The sequence below is a fragment of the Podarcis cretensis genome (genome assembly GCF_951804945.1).
Source record: "Podarcis cretensis genome assembly, chromosome: 3".
Classification (NCBI taxonomy): Eukaryota; Metazoa; Chordata; class Lepidosauria; order Squamata; family Lacertidae; genus Podarcis; species Podarcis cretensis.
In genome coordinates this window covers 50,391,101-50,411,738 of record NC_137172.1, presented here as the reverse complement: position 1 = coordinate 50,411,738, position 20,638 = coordinate 50,391,101, and the positions used below count along the sequence as shown (strand labels likewise).

Here is a 20,638-nt window from a genome sequence, read left to right as displayed (position 1 = left end):
GGGTGGTAATACAGTGAAACATCAGTTTTCAAGCATCTCAGGAGTCAAACGTTTCAGCTTTCGAACGCCGAAAACCCGGAAGTAACTGCTTCGGTTTTCAAACACTTTTCGGAAACCAGATGTGCCACGCTGCTTCCGTATTGAGTTTTCCAGGCGTAAATTCTTCCGGAAATGCATGCTTTGGTTTTCAAATGTTTGGGAAGTCGAACGGTCTTCTAGAATGGATTATGTTCAAAAACTGAGGTTCCACTGTACTACAGAAAGGGTGTTCTCTGCAGCAGTGCCCTCATCATGAAATGCCCTCTCCAGGAAATGTTCCTGGTGGCAACTGTGTTGATATTTCCCCCATTTGCCTGGGCCTTCTCAGGGTTTTCTTATTGGTTTATATTGCTAGGTTGTTATGAGTTGTGCTAGTTTAAAAGGATATTTTATGCTTGGCATTAAGGTTGAATCTAGGGATTTTTTTATCTGCTTTGTTTGTCTGATGGTTTAGCTTTCAACTGAGCTGTAGATTGCAAGTTGAATGGTGGAATAAAAGTGTACTGAACAAATAAATCCTAAAATGAATAAAATAATTTCTGAACTGTTACCAGGGATGCTCTTTGAACATTAAAAATAATCTTCTTCCCTCCACCAGGTCGAGGATATGGACCAAGACACCAACCTCCCAGGGGACAAAGATTCTAGGTAAGTAGCTGCAATAGTAAGTAATGGAAAGAGATAGAAAGTGAGTTAATTAAAAGTTTTAAAAGCTATTTTTAAAGATTTTTAGATGCATTTGTAAAATAAAATAAAATTCTTTTTGGCCCCCATTTACTTTTTTTTAAACATTTGAATTTGTACCTAGTATAAAACAAGTTTGAGAGTTTTGCCTCAATAAAGCTGTCAGACAAAGGCAGGACTAAGTAATATTGAGCCCCAGAGCTGTATCTACTCCCCAAGGGTTCCACCACCTGGCTTTCTGTCCCCTGTGGCAACAACGATAGGCCAGGCATTCCAAGGGAAGAGATAGTGGGGGAGCCTTTGTACTTCGGTTTATGAGGCCTATATAGCCTACATTTGAAAGTACTGGCCATACTATCTTTAAGGCAACTTCCTCTTGAATATTGACATCTGCTGTCAAAACTTGAGGACCAAATTCTCTTGTGTGGATGTTGACATGGGAGGCAATGGGTGAGGTCTTGATACAGTTGCCGTAGTTTTCTTTATTAATGTTTCTCCTGAATTCACTGATCCTCCCCCAAATAAATAGTTAAATAAATAAAGTTAAAATAATGTAAAACTGTGTTATCACAACATACATACATACACAGCACATTATCCCCTCCCAATGCCTTCCTATTCTCTTAATAAATGGTTTCAGAATTGCAGCCCAGAGGCAGTTCAACTTTACATCTAGATGGTCTATATACCAAGCTATCAGCATGAGCATCATAGTTTTATAACATTTGTCCATAACCAGCAGGGAATGCCCCTCAGGTTTTTAGGGTTGTTGTTGTTGTTGTTTTTGCTGCGTAACATGGTGTAGTCTATTTTAAAGAGCTGAGAGCACCAAAGCACATACATATTTGTTGTTCTTCTTGTAGTGCATGGACCGAGATCCTTGTCTGAGGTATAGAATTGACTGTTGCATAGACAGAATTAAAAATAATTATCACAGCAAATCAACATTCACCTACACTTGTCTGTTATCAGCTAGAGAGTTATAAAGATCAGGAGGGGCTTACTTATGTAGTTCCAAACTGTTGTTTAAAACAAAAGTTTCATTTCATTTTGTATTGCCACACAAACATGGCAAATGTTCTTTTTTTCTGTGAATATATAGAGTAGTTGCTTACTTTAGCTCCATGACTGTTTGCTTGTGTTTTTAGGTGGCCCCAGATGATTCTCCTCCTGGGTGGAACTGGAGGGAGGAAGAGTGAGAGAGGAAAAGGAGGTCTGATAATGTATGGAAAATTAATCATTATTAACCATTAAAACCAATTGACTGTTTTATATTGCTGGAAGAGCAATTAAGCACATTCTAGCTTTTAAAAAATGAGCTGTGTAATGTAGCTTGCCTTGACCTGAAGAGCTATGCTTAAAACACAGCAAAACTTATTATAGTGAAAGGGAAAATCTTCAAAATGGGGTGTGGTTTCCAGCTCTTACTGATATGGGTGCTTTTGTGCCAATAAAAAATAATGATCTTATTAGCAGTCAGTTTTTGGTACCCACAATGTATATTGGTATATCTCTTTGAAAGAACTGCATCCTATTTTTCAAGCAGAGTTCCCAAAGCAGTTCATAGCATACGTAAGACATAATTGAAGCATCAGAGTGAATTGTATTTTAATATTCTAACATAAACACACTTGAAATCTGATTATGGGAGAAATTTAATTCTGGACAAACTAGGAGAGATAAAGGGGCGCGGGTGGCGCTGTGGGTTAAACCACAGAGCCTAGGACTTGCTGATCAGAAGGTCAGTGGTTCGAATCCCCGTGACGGGGTGAGCTCCCATTGCTCGGTCCCAGCTCCTGCCAACCTAGCAGTTCGAAAGCACATCAAAGTGCAAGTAGATAAATAGGTACCGCTCCGGCGGGAAGGTAAACAGTGTTTCCGTGTGTTGCTCTGGTTTTCCAGAAGCGGCTTAGTCATGCTGGCCACATGACCCAGAAGCTGTACGCCGGCTCCCTCAGCCAGTAAAGCGAGATGAGCGCCGCAACCCCAGAGTCAGCCACGACTGGACCTAATGGTCAGGCGTCCATTTACCTTTTTTAGGAGAGATAAAGATTATATATTTGCTATATTTTGGTGAGTGTACTATGTTTGCATTTAATAAAGAAAAGGGTGGTGATGGGTGTGTAATGCAGCTTTCCCAAATAAAATTAACCCAATGCCATATCATCATAGTTTTGTGCTTATACATATGTAGGTGTGAAAAGCAGAGAAAATAATACAGAATACTATTCAGCTAACAGGCTAACAAGGTGAGAGAGTGGCTGGCCCCTCAACTCCAACCAGTTTTGGATGATGCTCATTGCTTGGATCCATTCTCTTTGGCCAGCTCCCCTGCTACAGCAGGCAGAGAGATTGCCATCTCATTTTTAAACCTCTGAGATCAGCAGTGAGTATCCAGGAAGTTCTTTCAGCACAGAGCGCCTAATTCAATCCCTTGTAGGACAAAGGTAAAGGTAAAGGTAAAGGTACCCCTGCCCGTACGGGCCAGTCTTGACAGACTCTGGGGTTGTGCGCCCATCTCACTCAAGAGGCCGGGGGCCAGCGCTGTCCGGAGACACTTCCGGGTCATGTGGCCAGCGTGACATCGCTGCTCTGGCGAGCCAGAGCCGCACACGGAAACGCCGTTTACCTTCCCGCTGGTAAGCGGTCCCTATTTATCTACTTGCACCCGGAGGTGCTTTCGAACTGCTAGGTTGGCAGGCGCTGGGACCGAGCAGCGGGAGCGCACCCCGCCGCAGGGATTCGAACCGCCGACCTTTCGATCGGCAAGTCCTAGGCGCTGAGGCTTTAACCCACAGCGCCACCTGCGTCCCTTCTTGTAGGACAAAGGTGATAGCTAACATTACAGGAGCACATCTCGCCAGCAGAAAATGTATGAATGAAACAGAGTTTATCACATCACTAGGGATCTCTTTTTAAAAATATATATTCAAAATGTGGCGTTTCAAATAGCTCTCATAAAAGGTTCATACAAAGCGAGATAATTTTTTAGCTCTGGTTCATCTTCCCAACTGTAGAAGACACGCCAAAATTTGCATGGTGCCTGGTGACTCATATAAAGGTTCAAGATAAGTCCTTTGATACCCTGGGGGAACTGAAATAGGTATTTTCTTCTGCTTCTGTTTCCTAATCAATGCTTCCTTCCAACAAACAGTCATACACAATTGATCTTTTAGTAGTAATATCTCCATTTCTTTTCACGAGGACTTTCAGGAATAGCTCAGCCATTTATAAATAGGCACACAATATATACATACTTTCACATACACAGAAAGCATCTTGAATGCATGTCCCGTGGTCAAAATGATGCAGTGTGTGACTATTGTTAGTTTTCTTCTCGCATAATCATGGCTATACTTTTGCAAAATTCCACTTCAGGTAGCGCTTCCTTGTGGATTGTACCCTTTCTCCTGAATTTAAGCTTGATACAGTGGTACCTCGGGTTAAGTACTTAATTCGTTCCGGAGGTCCGTACTTAACCTGAAACTGTTCTTAACCTGAAGTACCACTTTAGCTAATGGGGCCTCCTGCTGCCGCCGCGCCGCCAGAGCACGATTTCTGTTCTCATCCTGAAGCAAAGTTCTTAACCTGAAGCACTATTTCTGGGTTAGCAGATTCTGTAACCTGAAGCGTATGTAACCTGAAGCGTATGTAACCTGAGGTACCACTGTATATGGTCCCTGTCACACAACCTTCATGCAAAAGCAGGCTCTTAAAAAAAAGTGCACATAAAAATCAAACTTCTGTTGAACCAAATTGTAGACTGAAAACAAGGTAATTATGGAGCACACTGGCTTATCTGATAAGAAAATCATTTTGCTCAAGACGTTTATGATTAGAGTCGCTGCTGGCTGTATTTATATTCTAAGTAGATTTCATGTTCATTTATATCTTAAAATTTTGCTCATCTAGGATGGACTTAAATGAGGATTTGAATATCATTTGATATTCACCATTACCTTATCCTACGGCTTTATTGTTCACTAATTCCCTTTCTTATCGTCTCTCTGTCTCACCTATAGTTTTATTATTTGTGGCATTCTTGCATTAATCCTGCATTTCCATGGTATATGCCTTCCAGGTACATGATGTTTAATTTGTGTTATTTGCTGTGTGTATCAATGGCATCTTATTATTCTTAGACTTCCTGGTTCTTCTTATTTTTAAGTAACCTTCACAGTTTTTAGGATCGATATACTATTTCTTTGTTGATCATTGAGGCTTTTGTTTCTTTCCCTCTTAATTTTCTTTCAGTTTTGGGTTCAAGGTTGCTTTTGACAAAATGTACCGTGGCTTGGACCCTAATTTCTGTTCTGTAAATAGAACTCCCCACCTCCCATCCTTTCATCCTCTACAGGTTCCTGCTGAGAGTTAGGAACCTCAGAAAAGCATATGATGCAGGGGATAGGCTGCAGTGGGACAAGAGAATCCCCCCTTTCCCCAAAAAAGAATCCATACATCATCATATACGTATGGGCCATCTTTGCTGTGAGGCCCACAATATCCTCTCCCTGCTTTGCTGGCCTATTTCCACCTGGCTTGGGAGGGTGGGGCCCAGACTGACTCTTGCTTCAAAAGCTGCTGCTACTGCAGAAGGAGCCAGAGGCCATTTTACAAGACCTGCTGCTCAGGAGGGACCAGGGACCAGGAGGTGGGAAGCTTTTGTTGGGATCATGAGTTTAATTTTGGAGAGGCTTAATTTTTGCTGGTATTATGTTTTTGTATCTTTATTCTTACAATGTATTATGAATTATGTGGGGACTTTTCAGGTTTATTGTATCCTTATTAAGATATTTTCATTTATTGTTTATGACTTAAATTTAGTTTTAGTTTTTTTGTAATTTTGTAATTCGGTTGATTATTTTCTCATAGAGTCCAATTACGTTTCCTGTTTCTAACAACATTTTCCCCTTTAATAAAGCAAATTCATGGGAATCCAGGATCTGAATCATTTTTTTTTGGGACCTGTGCATTCCATTTTAACCTTCTATTTCCAAGTATCAGATATTCTGTTTCATCCAATAATTTAGGAAAGGCAGGAGAAAAGAATGATGTCAGAGATAACTCAAGTGGAAAGTGGTCACTTTCAGCTCTGGGAATTATCCTGAAGGTATCTCGGTTAACTGGCACATTATTAGATGTTAGGATATAATCTATGGTGCTAGTAAATCCTCTGGGGGAGATAAAAGTAAAATAACCCTCTTGATCCCCTTGACCGTGCCCATTGCATAACAAAAGGTTATGCTTTATTATAAGTTCACAAAGATGTTTCCCAGCGCGATTAGAGGTGGTGTCCATTGCTGCCCTCTGACAGATTTCAGGTTCGTCCTCCAAGTTTAGACCAGATAATATTGTATTTTGTGGGGAAACAAGGCCGATCCGGGCATTGAAGTCACCTCCCAAGACAAACCGAGGCTTAGGTGACAGAGAGTCTATACTTTCGAGTAGTTGGTCAAGTTCATCCCAATATGATCTCAGTTCCCCACAAGACTTTACTGGAGGTATATACACACAGATGCAATAAGTATTTCTCAGGAGACTATCAGAAAGGGACAACACTAAAAAATTAGGGGTGGTCAACGAGGGACACTGTTGAATTGATACATTAAGAGAGGTTGACACCAGCACCACCAGCCCCCCACTAGGCCTTCCATACTTTGCAGTTTTAAGAGCTGGTTGAGTGTAACTTGTAAAACCCTGTAATTCAACCATAGTGCCCTCTTTTGCTCAGGTTTCTTGAAGAAAGATGATGTCATGTGTTTGTAGATAGGAACAGAAATCACTGTCTTGGATCTTGTTCATCCACCCTGTTATATTCCATGAGAGAAGTTTAATTGTTTTACAGTGATTTACTCTTAGTCAATTGTTGGCCGATGCGCTCTCGGAGTTTACCAGTTTTTGAGGCATTTTGTAATTCATTTCATGTTGTAAGCTGCTTTGAGCCTGTTATAACTATGGAAAGGTGGCGTGCAAATAAATGATAACTGTTGAAGGCTTGTTGTTCTTTCCATAATTGTAATTTATGTTATCCTCCAAAATCACTTTTTTATTATTATTATTATAGGGTGATATACTTCATAGTGGTTCCCAAGATACCATAGAACTTCATTCAATACACTGTGATCACACACAGTCTTGTAAAAGGTAAAAATAACAGTTACTCAGAATACATCTTGAAGAGTAACAGACACAGATGCTTCATTCAGGCAGGCTTAACATGGTAATTGAGTTATTAAGACGTACTTAAGTCTAGGTTAAAAATGGAGCCTGAACTGAAGCTCAGACTTGCAATGATCTCACATTGTAGGCATGGTGGAGATGAGCAGAGCGAGAGGGTGTCCTGGCAAGGAGGAGCATAAATGGCTATGCCTTCTTGCCATCTGGGCACAGAGAGGAGGGGTCTTACAGAGTTCTCTCTAACGAGTTTACAGGAAAGCTCTTTGAGCCCCGGTCCCTTCATGTGCCTATCTGGCAAAACGGAAATTGTTGGTTTGACTGCAATTAAATATCCCACACAGCTTGCACAAGCATTTCAGCTTGCAGATAGAACAATCCTCTGTTGTTCTTCCGACCCTACAGATCCAATTTTCAGGGGAAGGAGAGGGAAAGCTCCCTTGCACAAGCAGAAGTCCTTCCTTCCACTAATCAGGTGTATTAAGTGAATTCAAACTTAGGTTTTTACATATTGACATTGTGGCTCTTTGCCATTGTTTTGTTTTTGAAGAAAAATGTTCTGTTTATTGCTTTGGACATAATCTTGCAGGAAAACAGCATACAAATGCACTGATAGTGATATGATTTCCCCAATTATATGTGAGCGTACCCCAAGACTTGGGAAAATCCTTTCAGATCTGTATGTTCAACTCCCTGGTTCACAAAAAACAACAGTGTGGTCCTGGTTCACCTGCACTTGAGAGGATGCGGGTGGCACTGTGGCCTAAACAACTGAGCCTCTTGGGCTTGCCGATCAGAAGGTTGGTGGTTTGAATCCGTGCGACGGGGTGAGCTCCCATTGCTCTGTCCCAGCTCCTGCCAACCTAGCAGTTCAAAAGCAAGTAAAAGTGCAAGTAGATAAATAGGTACCGCTCCGGCGGGAAGGTAAACAGTGTTTCCGTGCGCTCTGGTTTCCGCCATGGTGTTCTGTTGTGCCAGAAGCAGTTTAGTCATGCTGGCCACATGACCCAGAAAGCTTTCTGTGGCCAAATGCTGGCTCCCTCGGCCTGAAAGCAAGAGGAGCACCGCAACCCCATAGTCGCCTTTGACTGGACTTAACCGTCCAGGGGTCCTTTACCTACCTTTACTTGAGAGGGCATTACTGTGGGCCTAAATATTTTAACTGATATTATGGTTCCGCCACCATTTGCAAGTGGAATTTATTCATTTTTACCTCACCCTTCCTCCCTTAGCAGCACAGGGCAACTTAAAGCATGACTGCTATGTGCCCGCTTTCAAACAAAGCCAAACAGCTGTGATAGCACAGTTTACTCAACCTTGGGGATTTATTAAGAACAAGCTTGGACGTCAAATAAGGTGTGCTAGTTTCATTGTTGATACGAAGGAACACTTAAAAGTGAAAACGCCAGTCATGAACTTAAGTCAGTGCCTTGGGGCAGCGTGTGATTTTTTTTTTGTCGTCGTTCAAAACACAGGCCCAGTTACCTAGGAGCTGAGAGAAGCAATGCATTTGGAGACCACTTGCTTTGTGAAAAATCAACACATACAATAACACGATCAGACCATGATTAGAAATCGTACAGAGGGACTGTGATTGCTTAAAAGCCAGTCTTGGGAAACACTGTGCTTAGACATTTTGAAACCCCTTCTGTGGCCCTAGAAAGCGCAGCTGGCCCATGGTCTTTATCTTGAAAAGCAAAGGATCATTCCCATTTTGCAGCAAGGCTTCCACTTATCGGGGCCTACCAGTAGCAATTTGCAACAATAGAGGAACAAAGATGCCATTTGACCTAGAATACAATTTTCAACTAATTAATAAAGTGACCATTAGTTCCTGAGGGGATAATAACAGGAGTAAGAGCAAATTACTGTGCTAACTAATGCTTGCTAAGGGGGTGCAAAGGAGACACGGTCATTGTATTGCAAATGTATTGAGGCTCTATTCTCCCCACCCCCCCCCACCCCACTAATACTCTTAAAGTGCTCCCACTCAACACTTGCTCCTTCTAGGACCCTTGCAAAACATGTAAGAATTAGCCCTTCAAAGATCAATCAGGATCTAATTGTTGCTAACAAAGTGCCACCTGGTGAGAAATGTTACAATATACCTTCATTACAAAGCATTCAGTCTCTTAGCCCTACAACTACAGTAAAGGGGGAGTGAGGGTGGAGAGACTCTGTTTCCCCCTGTTATTTCCAGGCACCTGCAATGCTTATAAAAGGCTTCAAGGCAAATGAAAATGTGCGCTTTGCACTGCAAGGCCAGAGCTGGTTCTGTTATGTTTGCAGTATCTAAGAACAGCTATTTACAATGCCCAGACGTAAAGTACTCTGTTTTACACCAGCAGTTCTCCAGTGGTATCTCAAAAAAAAAACAAATGCCTGGACCTCGTCTAGTAGAAGACAAACAGTTTCTGGCATTCAGTGTTATTCTTTCCTTTGGGGCAAACTGTTCAAAAGAAGTCAATCAAAATAGACAGGTTATCACAGCAATGTCAGCTGATATGGCAGGTACATAAAAGGGATGGGGAGCTGTATCACAAAGGAGAAAATATATTCAGAAATGCACAGTCAGATAACAAAATAATTAAAATATATTTGCATTGAGATCAAATCACAAATATACGTGCGCACACATACATGTACATAGACGAAACAAAAAATAAATCAGAACCACATCAAAGTGGTTATAGCATCTTAATAAATATATACCTAAGAATACTATGCCTAGGGCAGGTTGTATTTTAATATACTCTTTGTACAATGTGCATTGTGTTATTTGTACTTTAAATATGATTGTTAAATGCTTTTGATCAGAAAAGCAGGATAACTGTATATATTCATTGCAAACGACAAATAAAGGTAAAGGTAAAGGTACCCCTGCCCGTACGGGCCAGTCTTGACAGACTCTGGGGTTGTGCGCCCATCTCACTTAAGAGGCCGGGGGCCAGCGCTGTCCGGAGACACTTCCGGGTCACGTGGCCAGCGTGACATCGCTGCTCTGGCGAGCCAGAGTCACACACGGAAACGCCGTTTACCTTCCCGCTGGTAAGCGGTCCCTATTTATCTACTTGCACCTGGAGGTGCTTTCAAACTGCTAGGTTGGCAGGCGCTGGGACCGAGCAGCGGGAGCGCACCCCGCCGCAGGGATTCGAACCGCCGACCTTTCGATCGGCAAGTCCTAGGCGCTGAGGCTTTAACCCACAGCGCCACCTGCGTCCCCTTAAACGACAAATAGGGGAATATAATTTGCCTGCTATGGCAATGGCTAGCTTGCAGTGGCTTAATGTCAGCATGGCTTACTTAGTTGGGATCCTGTGGTCTCCCAGCCACCAAGGTGAGAACCAAACAACAGTACAATAGCCCACACAGGATGTAGCTTTGCCACCAGCCACCTCTCCATTGACCATGGCAACCATGTGGACTCCCACCAATGAGGGAAGGGCATCCCAAATGGCACCTCCACATCAGCCTGACACGCCAGGGTAATTACGGTAATGGATTCCCCTTGCTCTGGCAAGTGAATGAAGTAAAAATAAGCCTTTCAAGTTTGTGACAGATTATCATAGAGAGAGAAAATGACAAAAATAAGCAGCGGCTGGATACTTCTTTCCTATTCTTTGATAGGGTTTAAATAGTAACAATTATTTGCCCGTTCATTTGCATTTTGGATTAAAACTCGAGGTTGAATTTGAGCTGCCTTAAGATCCCTTGTTAAAGCTCAGTGTGTTTTACCTACACAGTTGAACCTATGCAGTCAGAAAATAACACCACAGTTCAGTGAAGCAGACAGTCAGGAAATTATGGGCAGGATTGCAGTTAGGTAAAGGTAAAGGTACCCCTGCCCGTACGGGCCAGTCTTGACAGACTCTGGGGTTGTGCGCCCATCTCACTTAAGAGGCCGGGGGCCAGCGCTGTCCGGAGACACTTCCGGGTCACGTGGCCAGCGTGACAAAGCTGCATCTGGCGAGCCAGCACAGCACATGGAAACGCCGTTTACCTTCCCACCAGTAAGTGGTCCCTATTTATCTACTTGCACCCGGGGGTGCTTTCGAACTGCTAGGTTGGCAGGCGCTGGGACCGAGCAGCGGGAGCGCACCCCGCCGCGGGGATTCGAACCGCCAACCTTTCGATCAGCAAGCCCTAGGCGCTGAGGCTTTAACCCACAGCGCCACCTGCGTTGCAGTTAGGATGATCCTAATAAGATGGGTTTTATGGTTGGCCCGATCATTAGGCTGGGTAAGTGGGCTTCCTCAGGCAGCAGATATGGTCAGTGGTGCTCCCAGCCATTCCCCTCTGCTGGAGAACTGAGATGTGTGTACTATTTGGCCTGCCCTGTGCCTCGCTGAGGTGCAGTGGAGGGTTGCTGTGTTGTTGCCAATAAAGAATCAGCTGCTAGTTGGGTTGACTTCTGTGTTCAAAATGAGGGCATCAACTTTGCCCCAGGCATCAATAAAGCAATAAAGACCTGAAAAGGTGTCTGTGGACAAACGCCGGCTTCCTCGGCCTAAAAGCTAGATGAGCGCCACACCCCATAGTCGCCTTTGACTGGACTTAACCACCCAGGGGTCCTTTACCTTTACCTTATTGTTCAGAATATAAACTTATCCAGTGGGTAATGCTCAGTTATATCACAAATGAAGCAACATTCCCCCAAGAAGTTGTTCTCCAGTTTGGGGTGTTCACAGTTCTTCTGACCATGAGCCAGCCAGCTGAGAAGTGTCATTTTTAATAGCATTTCAATGCTCCACAGAATTTTTAGGAAATCTCTGGAAACGATTGCTGTGTACACGCTCCCATCCAGTCTGTTTCCAGTATGCACATAATGTTGGCAAGAAGCATCCCCCCGACATTAGCCACAAGCCATATCTACCCTGTATTTATCCTGTCGTTTCTTATGAAATACAGCACACTCGCCTCTTATCCACATCCCTAGCCTTACAGAGAACAGTCCTCAGCTTGAAGGGCTGTCCGAGGATTAAACTGCATTTGAAGGAGTCCTCTGTTTGCCCAGTTCAAACGTGATTTACAGATTTAAAAACAAAAAACAAACCACCAGTGAGTGCAGGGACCTTGAAGTTGACCATCCACAGTTACCACCAGGACAGCAGACTGAGAAAACATCCGGGGCCCCTGGTCACAGTCTTCCCCCCACTGTGTTGAGAAGATGCATTATATTTCGGTTCAAATGATAGGCATTATTTCTAAATTTGCCTGGAGGATACATGGGGAGAGGGAGGGGGAAGTCCTGTTGCGCAAGCTGAAGTTTGCATGCAGCCCTGTGTCTTTTATCTTTTTGGACAATGCATATCCTCTTTTCTGGCAATGCTTAAGTGCCCATCTTTCCTGCCCATGTTGACTTGCTTCTCCAATGCCACATAACCCTTTCTGACAATGGGGAGCTTCTGCTACCCTCCTCCTCCTCCTCCTCCTCCGGGTGTATTGTCTTTAAATGGGTTGGTGATTCTGGCGGAGCATTTTACCTGCTTTACCTAGTCCCTCTCTGTGCCCTTGGAATATATTTTTTCATTTTAGGAAGACTTATTTCCACTTAAAACAGCCACCACTTCACAAGCCCCCTTTCAGGTTGTCAATATCAGCCCAGTGCTGTCGATTCTGTTTGGTGTTCATTTGGTAACTGCAGAGTAAGATAGGAACAGTGTGGTGGACACAGTTATGGGCAGTCACTCCTGGCTTGCAGAGTGTCTGCCCATATCTGTTGACTGTCTTACTATGTTAGTCCTCAAGGGATTAATGAATTCACCCCAAGGAGGCCCCACATTGGCCCATTACTAGACTGTGTGAAAGTGCCTTAGGTCTGTTCTCCTACTGACATGCAGAAGATGGATGGAGATCCAAGTCTCATTAGCATGAGAGAGAAGCGCCTGTGAAAATCTCTCAAGCATCATTGGGAGAAAGGCACCACATACTTTTATAGCATATCAGGGGCAAGCTATGGGTGAATATTTCAGCTATCCTTTTTTACAAACATTTCTTAGCTTACTCCAGGTTTTTTTAGGAGGAGGGGAAGTGCTGGCCCAGATGGCAACCTCCTTTGACATTCAATGATGTTTTGGTATTAGAAAAGTGTTGAGCATATAAGTTATATCATTTCTAAAATGTCTGTGCTACTTGAATTGTGATTCCCCTGACCTTCAGTATCAAGGAATATGTGGTCTGGGGTGGGTGGTTGTGTTTTCCCCTGTAGTTTCCTTGTAGTTGTGAGTTTGGGGTTTTATAATTTTATTTACAATTTATTGTTTACCTCTTCTCCCATACATAAGCCTTTTTAAAAAAAAAACAAAAAACAACCCACCACACAGAATCATAATGTAAAATTTATAGGTATATTTATGTGCGGGAGGTGGGTGTTCTGCTGGTGAAATCCTGAGGTTATTTCTGGTTGCACTCATCTTAAAATGATGATTTTGATAGTTTTATATTAAGAATTTTTAATATATGCCACAATGAAACTGGAAGTCACAGCAAACAATCAACACAAAACAAATCTTCCCATCTCTTAGTTTTCAGAAGTGTGGCTGGTTTTTCATATTTATCCAGGAAACCGAAATATTTATACAAATAATGTTGCTGTGGTTGTGTTTATTTTTATTTTTTTAAGAATGATCAATAAAACTGGAAAGATCAGGACACCTAGGACTTGGCAATCCCTGTTAATTAGTGTTCTTGGGAAAACCTGCCTGTGATGAAAATAAAGCCCCTGTCGTTAAAACCCACTGCATTTCCTTTTGTGCAGCTGAATGTTGTTAACAATGTTGCATTCTGGTTAAGTAAAAATCTAAAACTGCACTGAAGTGTTAATAATTGGTTCTTGAGCAGATTCCCTAATGCTATTCACTTTCCCCTGCTAATCTTCCTGTGTGAGCTATAACAATGCAGCACCAAGTGAGAAGGAAATGTCAGGTTATGTTGCAGGGCCAGCCTCCTGCCCACCCTCCATCTGTGCTGATGTCAGTGCTTATTGGAACATATGCTGCCTGTTGCTCACTGGCCATCTGTTAGCTGAGCTGATGAAGTGTTCCAGTTACTGTGGCAACGGAACCCTTGATTGCTAGTGGCACCACAAACATTTTCTGCTCGGGTTTCACTTTTATCCCTGCTCAGGAATGGCAGGAAAGGGAAGGGTGTGCGTTACAACTGCCCGGCCTCTCCACATCTTCCAGATCCCAGGTTAAAATAGTTATTAGGGCAGGAATTTAAGGCACATGGTTGTAAGGTACACTGCAAACCTTGGAGCCATTAAGCTGTTTTTTAAAAGCAAGGTGTTTATATTTCTTGCTTTCCTAGTTGCAGTTATCACCTAAGAAGCACCACAGTCATTGTAATGGAAAGATACCCGCTGGCCTCCAGTTCATCAAAGGCCTTCCACCCATGGAAAGTGGTTTCTAAGCACAGAGTGATGCTCCTTTCGGATTCAAGACTACTCATATAAAAGGGTGCTGTGCAATACTGTATATATATCCTTGGGGAAGGCACATGATCCTTCCAACACCCCACATATATCACAAAACAGATGGCACCTGTTTCCTTCTCCCTGAACAGGTGATCGTTGCTGACAATGCCAATCACTTGTTCATTGGGGAGAACCCTGAATGTACAGTTGTTGTCTTTTTGGTTCCTGACCAATATTTTTCATGTTTAACGTATGGAGTAAACAGTTACAAAAGACGTGATTCTTTGTGGGATCTGTTTTGTTCACCAGACTTTTGAGAAAGTAACTAGGTCCCATGTTTTGGCTTCACTACTCCGACACTTCCTAATGTACAAAGGCCTTCTCTCATTTTTCTCATAGTAACCCTAGGTAAACCAAGACCTACAGTAGCTATCACAGCTTGCTTATGGCTACCCAAGGCCATGTTCCAGTATGACAAAGAGGCAAAAATTCTAAATACTCTAAAGGACTGTGCCCTAGAATGGAACTGGCTGGATGGGTACACACCCTGGACCTGGAACAAGATGTAAGTGTTGTTGAACTGACTGGGAACAGTGACCACAGTGCTGTCAAATTTGGCATATCTTTAAGTAAGCAATTGCCAAGGAAATCCAACACAAGTACCATATATTTGACTTCCAAAGAGGAAACTTCTCCAAAATAAGGAGATTGATAAAAAGGGAAGTTGAAAGGCAAAGTCAAGAGGGGCAAATCTCTCAAAAATGCTCAGCTAGAATGCATGCCAGAGATCAAGAAAGGTACCACTAGGGCCAAGAGGTTACTTAAGATTAAAATCAAGGGTAACAGCTGTATCCAACACTGCAGCCCTCTTGCCAGCCTCCCCCACCCAAGCACCCTCAAAATCAGTTCTGGAGGTTTAGGGGAATACCAGAACAGATTTTAGAGCTATGCTCTAAGCCAGGCATGGCCAAACTTGGCCCTCCAACTGTTTTGGGACTACAATTCCCATCATCCCTGACCACTGGTACTGTTAGCTAGGGATGATGGGAGTTGTAGTCCCAAAGCAGCTGGAGGGCCAAGTTTGGCTATGCCTGCTCTAAGCTGCTTTAGAGCTATTTTTGTGTGTGTTGGAAGCCGCCCAGAGTGGCTGGGGAATAATAATAATAATAATAATAATAATAATAATAATAATAATAATAATGCTGCTGCTCAGGGAGGAGAGGGAAAAGAAGTGCTGTTGCATAAACATTGGATGCACCCCCAAGTCTCCCCATCTCTGTGTTCGGAGGGATTACCTCTTAATTAAATATATTTCGAAGTGAAGCCAAAATTCTGTTATTGCTGTTGTTATTTTGCAAGTGTACCATACCAATCCCCCATTATGTACATTGTACTTGAATGGTCTAAAGAACAGACAGTACCCCCTTCTTTATCTTTAGAGCTCTCATTGGCACCAAAATTGGGTGCTTCAAGCAAATATTAGATAGAATGCAAGTCCTCCGTTGTTTCAATACGACAACACGAAAAAGAAGAGAGGGGTACATCCTGATTAATGAACCTTGCTTATTGACCCAGGTGATTGTGCTAGACGATAACTTTCCATTTACTCTCTGCTGGTGCTCCTCACTGCTCGGTTCACAGTTCTTCCCCTTTCCCTTCTGCACTACTGCCCTTTGCATGACCTCATCTGCTCTGATGATCTTTCGTGCCACCACCACTTGATACTCCTCGCTCTCCTCCTTGCTCCCCCCTCCCGGCAATCACTTCTTGAATGGCTTGCTCCTTTTTCCTGCTGCTTTCACACACAAGGTGCTCAGTTTTATTCCTAGTCCTCCTCCCTACCCCATCCCATTCAGGAGAAACCATTTGCTACTAGGCTAAACGCTCCCAATACTCATCTTGTATGGAACCGAGCAAGATTGGGCACCTGTGGCAGGTCAGCTAAAGCAGTATGTAAGTTGGCAATTGCATGGGCGTTTCTACAGGATCAGAAGTCACAACGGAGATTCAAACACATGATCATTTACATTAGGTTATAGCAGTCCTACCACTGGAGTGAAGGTAATGAATTGGGCACTGTGTTATATCTGGCCGCTGTGAAGTAAGTGGTTCATTTCCTAACCCAGGGTTTCCCAAAGTCAGCCCTCCATATGTTTTGGGACTACAACTCCCATCATCCCTAGCTTTCAGGACCACTGGTCAGGGATGATGGGAATTGTAGTTTCAAAACATATGGAGGGCCGAGTTTACCTATGCCTGTCCTAAAAGAGCTGGATTTTAAGTTTGGGAAACCAGGTTCCAACCAATGGTTTGTCTTCAACAGAACCCCCTAGACAAGGGGTAAGGAGCAAATGTGCCCCCCCCCCCCGGCCTTCTCCTTTTAGCTCTGACAATGGGCATTCATTGTGATCTGCTTGCAGGGTGTTAATATGCCTTCCTGTTAATCATTCATTCAGCCCATACTTTCATTTCCCCCATCACTTTCCTAACTGCAAAGAAGTCTGTGTTTGCTTTGTCTTAAGTAGATCTATCATACTAGGGCAGCAGAACATTTTAATCCACTTTAATTGCACAAACCTACATTTCCAGTGTGAGGTTGAATTTCTTTTGTAAAATAGTGACAGTCTGGAGGCACCCCAAGTAAGCCTGAAAGCCATGCCTGTATTTAGAAAACGGTTACTACAGCTGCAGGTCATATTTAGAAGGCAGCACATATCATCTGGAAATCAACCCTGCCTGCTATCTCCTTTTTATTTCTAATTTAGTAGCAGCTATGCTTTCTCACTGGCTTAGATATAAGGGCAAAGGTCCCAGTTCACTGATCTGAGAGATCACCTTATTTGACTATAAACCAAGTGTACATTTGGAGAGCTGTCATGAAGTTGATTATAAATATAACAGAAGTTTTTTTATTCACATTTTTGTCCATTGTTTCTGAGCAATGTGTTTAAATGCAATAAACAGACTACTTGAAAGGCCTTTCTAAAGATTAATGGATGTTCATTAGTGTTTATAATAAGTTTGTTTTTATGTGGATATTAGTTTTTGTTGTTGTTGTTGTTGTTACAGAACATGACCCATAGGGTGTTGTTAATGGATGGTTAATGAATGTCAAAATGAATACATTAAAAAGGATACATTTGGGAGCAAATCTTGGATTTGTTGACATCATTGAGTCAATTAGCATTCATTACAAGTGCAAAAATTTTCTCAGTATTGCCTGATGTAGGAGTGGCAGACAAATTGCTGAAACCCCAATGACTGCATCATCAACACATTGTGAACTGGTAAGTTACAACTAAATTGTTTAGTCTGGTCCCTGTCATTAACAAGGTTTGCATAACATTTTCATGTTCTTGTTATGGCAGCCTGCTGTTGGTGAACATACCCCTAGGCTGCAGTCTCAGGTAATCCTAAACCTACCTTGGCATAAAACCAGTTAAATTCAGTGAGACTTAGGGTCAGAATTAATCATCATCATAATAATTTTTTATTTATACTCCACCCTTCCCGGTTTAGAAACCCAGGCTTAGGGTGGCTAACAACAAATTTAAAACACTTAATTGTAATACAACATAAAAGCAGCATAAAATACAGTATAAAAGCATGAATAATAATAAAATTCAAAGTTCAAAAATCAATTTGAGGGAAATCCATCCAATAAACATTAGATAGTCACCAGCAATTCTGAACATCCTTACCAGGAAGCAAGTCCCATTAAATCCAATGGATTTTACTTCTGAGCAATTATTATTATTATTATTATTATTATTATTATTATTATTTCTATATCCATCTGACTGGGTTTCCCCAGCCACTCTGGGTGGCTCCCAACAGAATATTAAAAACACAATAAAACATCAAACATAAAAAAACTCCCCTAAACAGCCTTCAGATGTCTTCTAAAAGTCAGATAGTTGATTATTTCCTTGACATCTGGTGGGAGGGCATTCCAAAGGGTGGGCGCCACTACCGAGAAGGCCCTCTGCCTGGTTCTCTGTAACCTCACTTCTTGCAATGAGGGAACCACCAGAAGGCCCTCAGTGCTCAATCTCAGTGTCTGGGCTGAACGATGGGGGTGGAGATGCTCCTTCAGGTATACTGGGCCAAAGCCATTTAGGGCTTTAAAGCTGAGCACCAACACTTTGAATTGTGCTCGGAAATGTACTGGGAGCCAATATGTATCCTTTAAGACCAGTGTTACGTGGTCCCGGCAGCCGCTCCCAATCACTAGTCTAGCAGCCGCATTCTGGATTAGTTGTAGTTTCTGAGTCACCTTCAAAGGTAGCCCCATGTAGAGCGCATTGCAGTAGTCCAAGCGGGAGATAACCACTCTGTACCACTCTGGCTAGACAGTCCGCAGGCAGGTAGGGTCTCAGCTGGCGTTCCAGATGGAGCTGATAGACAGCTGCCCTGGACACAGAATTAACCTGCACCTACATGGACAGCTGTGAGACCAAAATGACTCCCAGGCTGTGCACCTGCTCCTTCAGGGGCACAGTTACCCCATTCAAGATCAGGAAGACCCCCACCCTCACCCACCCCTGACCCCAAGAACAGTACTTCTGTCTTGTCAGGATTCAGCCTCAATCTGTTAGCCGCCATCCATCCTCCAACCGCCTCCAGACACACAGGACCTTCACTGCCTTCACTGGTTCTGATTTAAAGGAGAGGTAGAGCTGGGTATCATCCGCATACTGGTGAACACCCAGTAAACTGCTTTGAGATTTTTTCTTAAAAATATAATGCAGTATAGAACTGATGATGATGATATAATAATAATAATAATAATAATAATAATAATAATAATAATAATAATAACAACAACAACAATAACAACAACAACATGCATCGGATTGTGCAGTTAGGCTGGATGACAGCTTCTTGCTACATCTAATTACCTTCTTAGAAGTAGACCTATAGCTAGGCATACACAAGATACTTTTTAGTATAGTACCCAAAGTTAAACAAGATGGGGCCTCTCAAATTTCAGCAGGGAGAGAATTCCATAGACCTATACAGTGGTACCTAGGGTTAAGAACTTACTTCATTCTGGAGGTCCGTTCTTAACCTGAAACTGTTCTTAACCTGAGGTACCACTTTAGCTAATGGGGCCTCCCACTGCCACCGCGCCGCCACCGCACAATTTCTGTTCTCATCCTGAAGCAAACTTCTTAACCCGAGGTACTATTTCTGGGTTAGCGGAGTCTGTTACCTGTACTGTCATTAAGAAAGCTCACCTTTGCATTACCAGAAGCTGATAAGCATTGGACCACAGCAAGGCTCATCAGGTTCCACTGGCTGATCTGAATACCTTTACACCCTGTAATGGAGGGGAAGGCTGCAATCAAAGCCCTCTCTGTGCCAGGCCAGGTGAGGGGTTGGATGAGGCAGATGTAACCCTCTGCCGAGCCTTGACAGTCTCTCCCTGCTGAATGGGTGAGTGGTCAGCCCTCAAAAAGCATTTTAAGGGAGGAGAAGGGCTTAGTTGGCCCTATCCTCTTGGTGACTATGGCACCTGGAGTTTAGGTTTTATTGGAGAACTCTATGTCAGGTTACCTGAAAGACTCAGTATCATGGGCCAGGAGTCAACTTCGTTTGCTGAACAGCCTGAAGGGTGAGAAGGCAGAATTACTCCACCTGCAGCTGCTCAGCCTTCAAGGACACGGAGAAGAAGGCACTGGCTTCAGTCTTCTTACGCCGAGCTCTCAGCAGCAGTCAGAGGCTGGAAACAACACCTGTGGTTCATGGCCCTACCTTGCTGCTTCCAGCTCTCCATCTTTCGGCTCTGTGATCATCTAGATTCGCTAACCTCTGGACTGTCTGACTTTGTATGTGGATTCAGGCAAGTGTTCCTTGGAGATTCCTAACTCCTGCTTGCCCAACGGGACTCGATCGGGCAATGACACCCACACTGGCTGGGGCGGATGGTGAGGAGGGCAGGCAAATTGCTGGCACAGTGATTGAGCTTGGGTTGGACCTGATTCTATCACAACAGCAGTAGGGACAGGTCAAGATCTAGCAGATCCTGGTCTGACTCTGACTCTCCCCAATTGCAGGATGCCAAGTGCCAGATTTAACAATAAGCTAAACAAGCTATAGCTTAGGGCCCCACTCTCTTGGGGGCCCCCCAAAATTTAAAAGTATTTCACTATTAATATACTTCTTCTTAATTGTATTTCAGTTCAACAATTACTTTGATAAAATACATATTTTGTTATGTGCAAATGGCTTTAGATACCTTTTAGATCCATAAATTACTATACAGCATATATTCAACACAAAAAATAGTGACAATTTGTTGTTGACAAAGGACAGCTGGACATG

At 43.0% G+C, this 20,638-nt stretch overlaps 1 protein-coding gene and 1 long non-coding RNA gene across 4 annotated transcripts in view; one reads left to right on the top strand and one right to left on the bottom strand.

Moving 5' to 3' along the window:
• Positions 1-2,523, top strand: part of FAM120B (family with sequence similarity 120 member B) — a 35,753-nt gene extending 33,230 nt beyond the window's left edge. For 2 of the 3 annotated variants that reach the window (XM_079971344.1, XM_079971345.1), the window contains exons 10-11: positions 638-687; positions 1,872-2,521. In XM_079971344.1, the coding sequence (XP_079827470.1) occupies positions 638-687 (50 nt within the window). In that variant the 3' untranslated portion in view covers positions 1,872-2,521. Of the gene's footprint in view, positions 1-637; positions 728-1,871 lie in introns of all 3 variants that reach the window. The other variant, XM_079971346.1, reaches the window with a different exon arrangement.
• A 1,204-nt stretch (positions 2,524-3,727) lies between these two features.
• On the bottom strand, positions 3,728-7,275 carry LOC307213466. The gene is made up of 2 exons (XR_013837511.1): positions 4,389-7,275; positions 3,728-4,144 (listed from the first exon to the last, which is right to left on the bottom strand). It is a non-coding gene; the product is annotated as an uncharacterized lncRNA (long non-coding RNA).
• Positions 7,276-20,638: the final 13,363 nt, after the last annotated feature.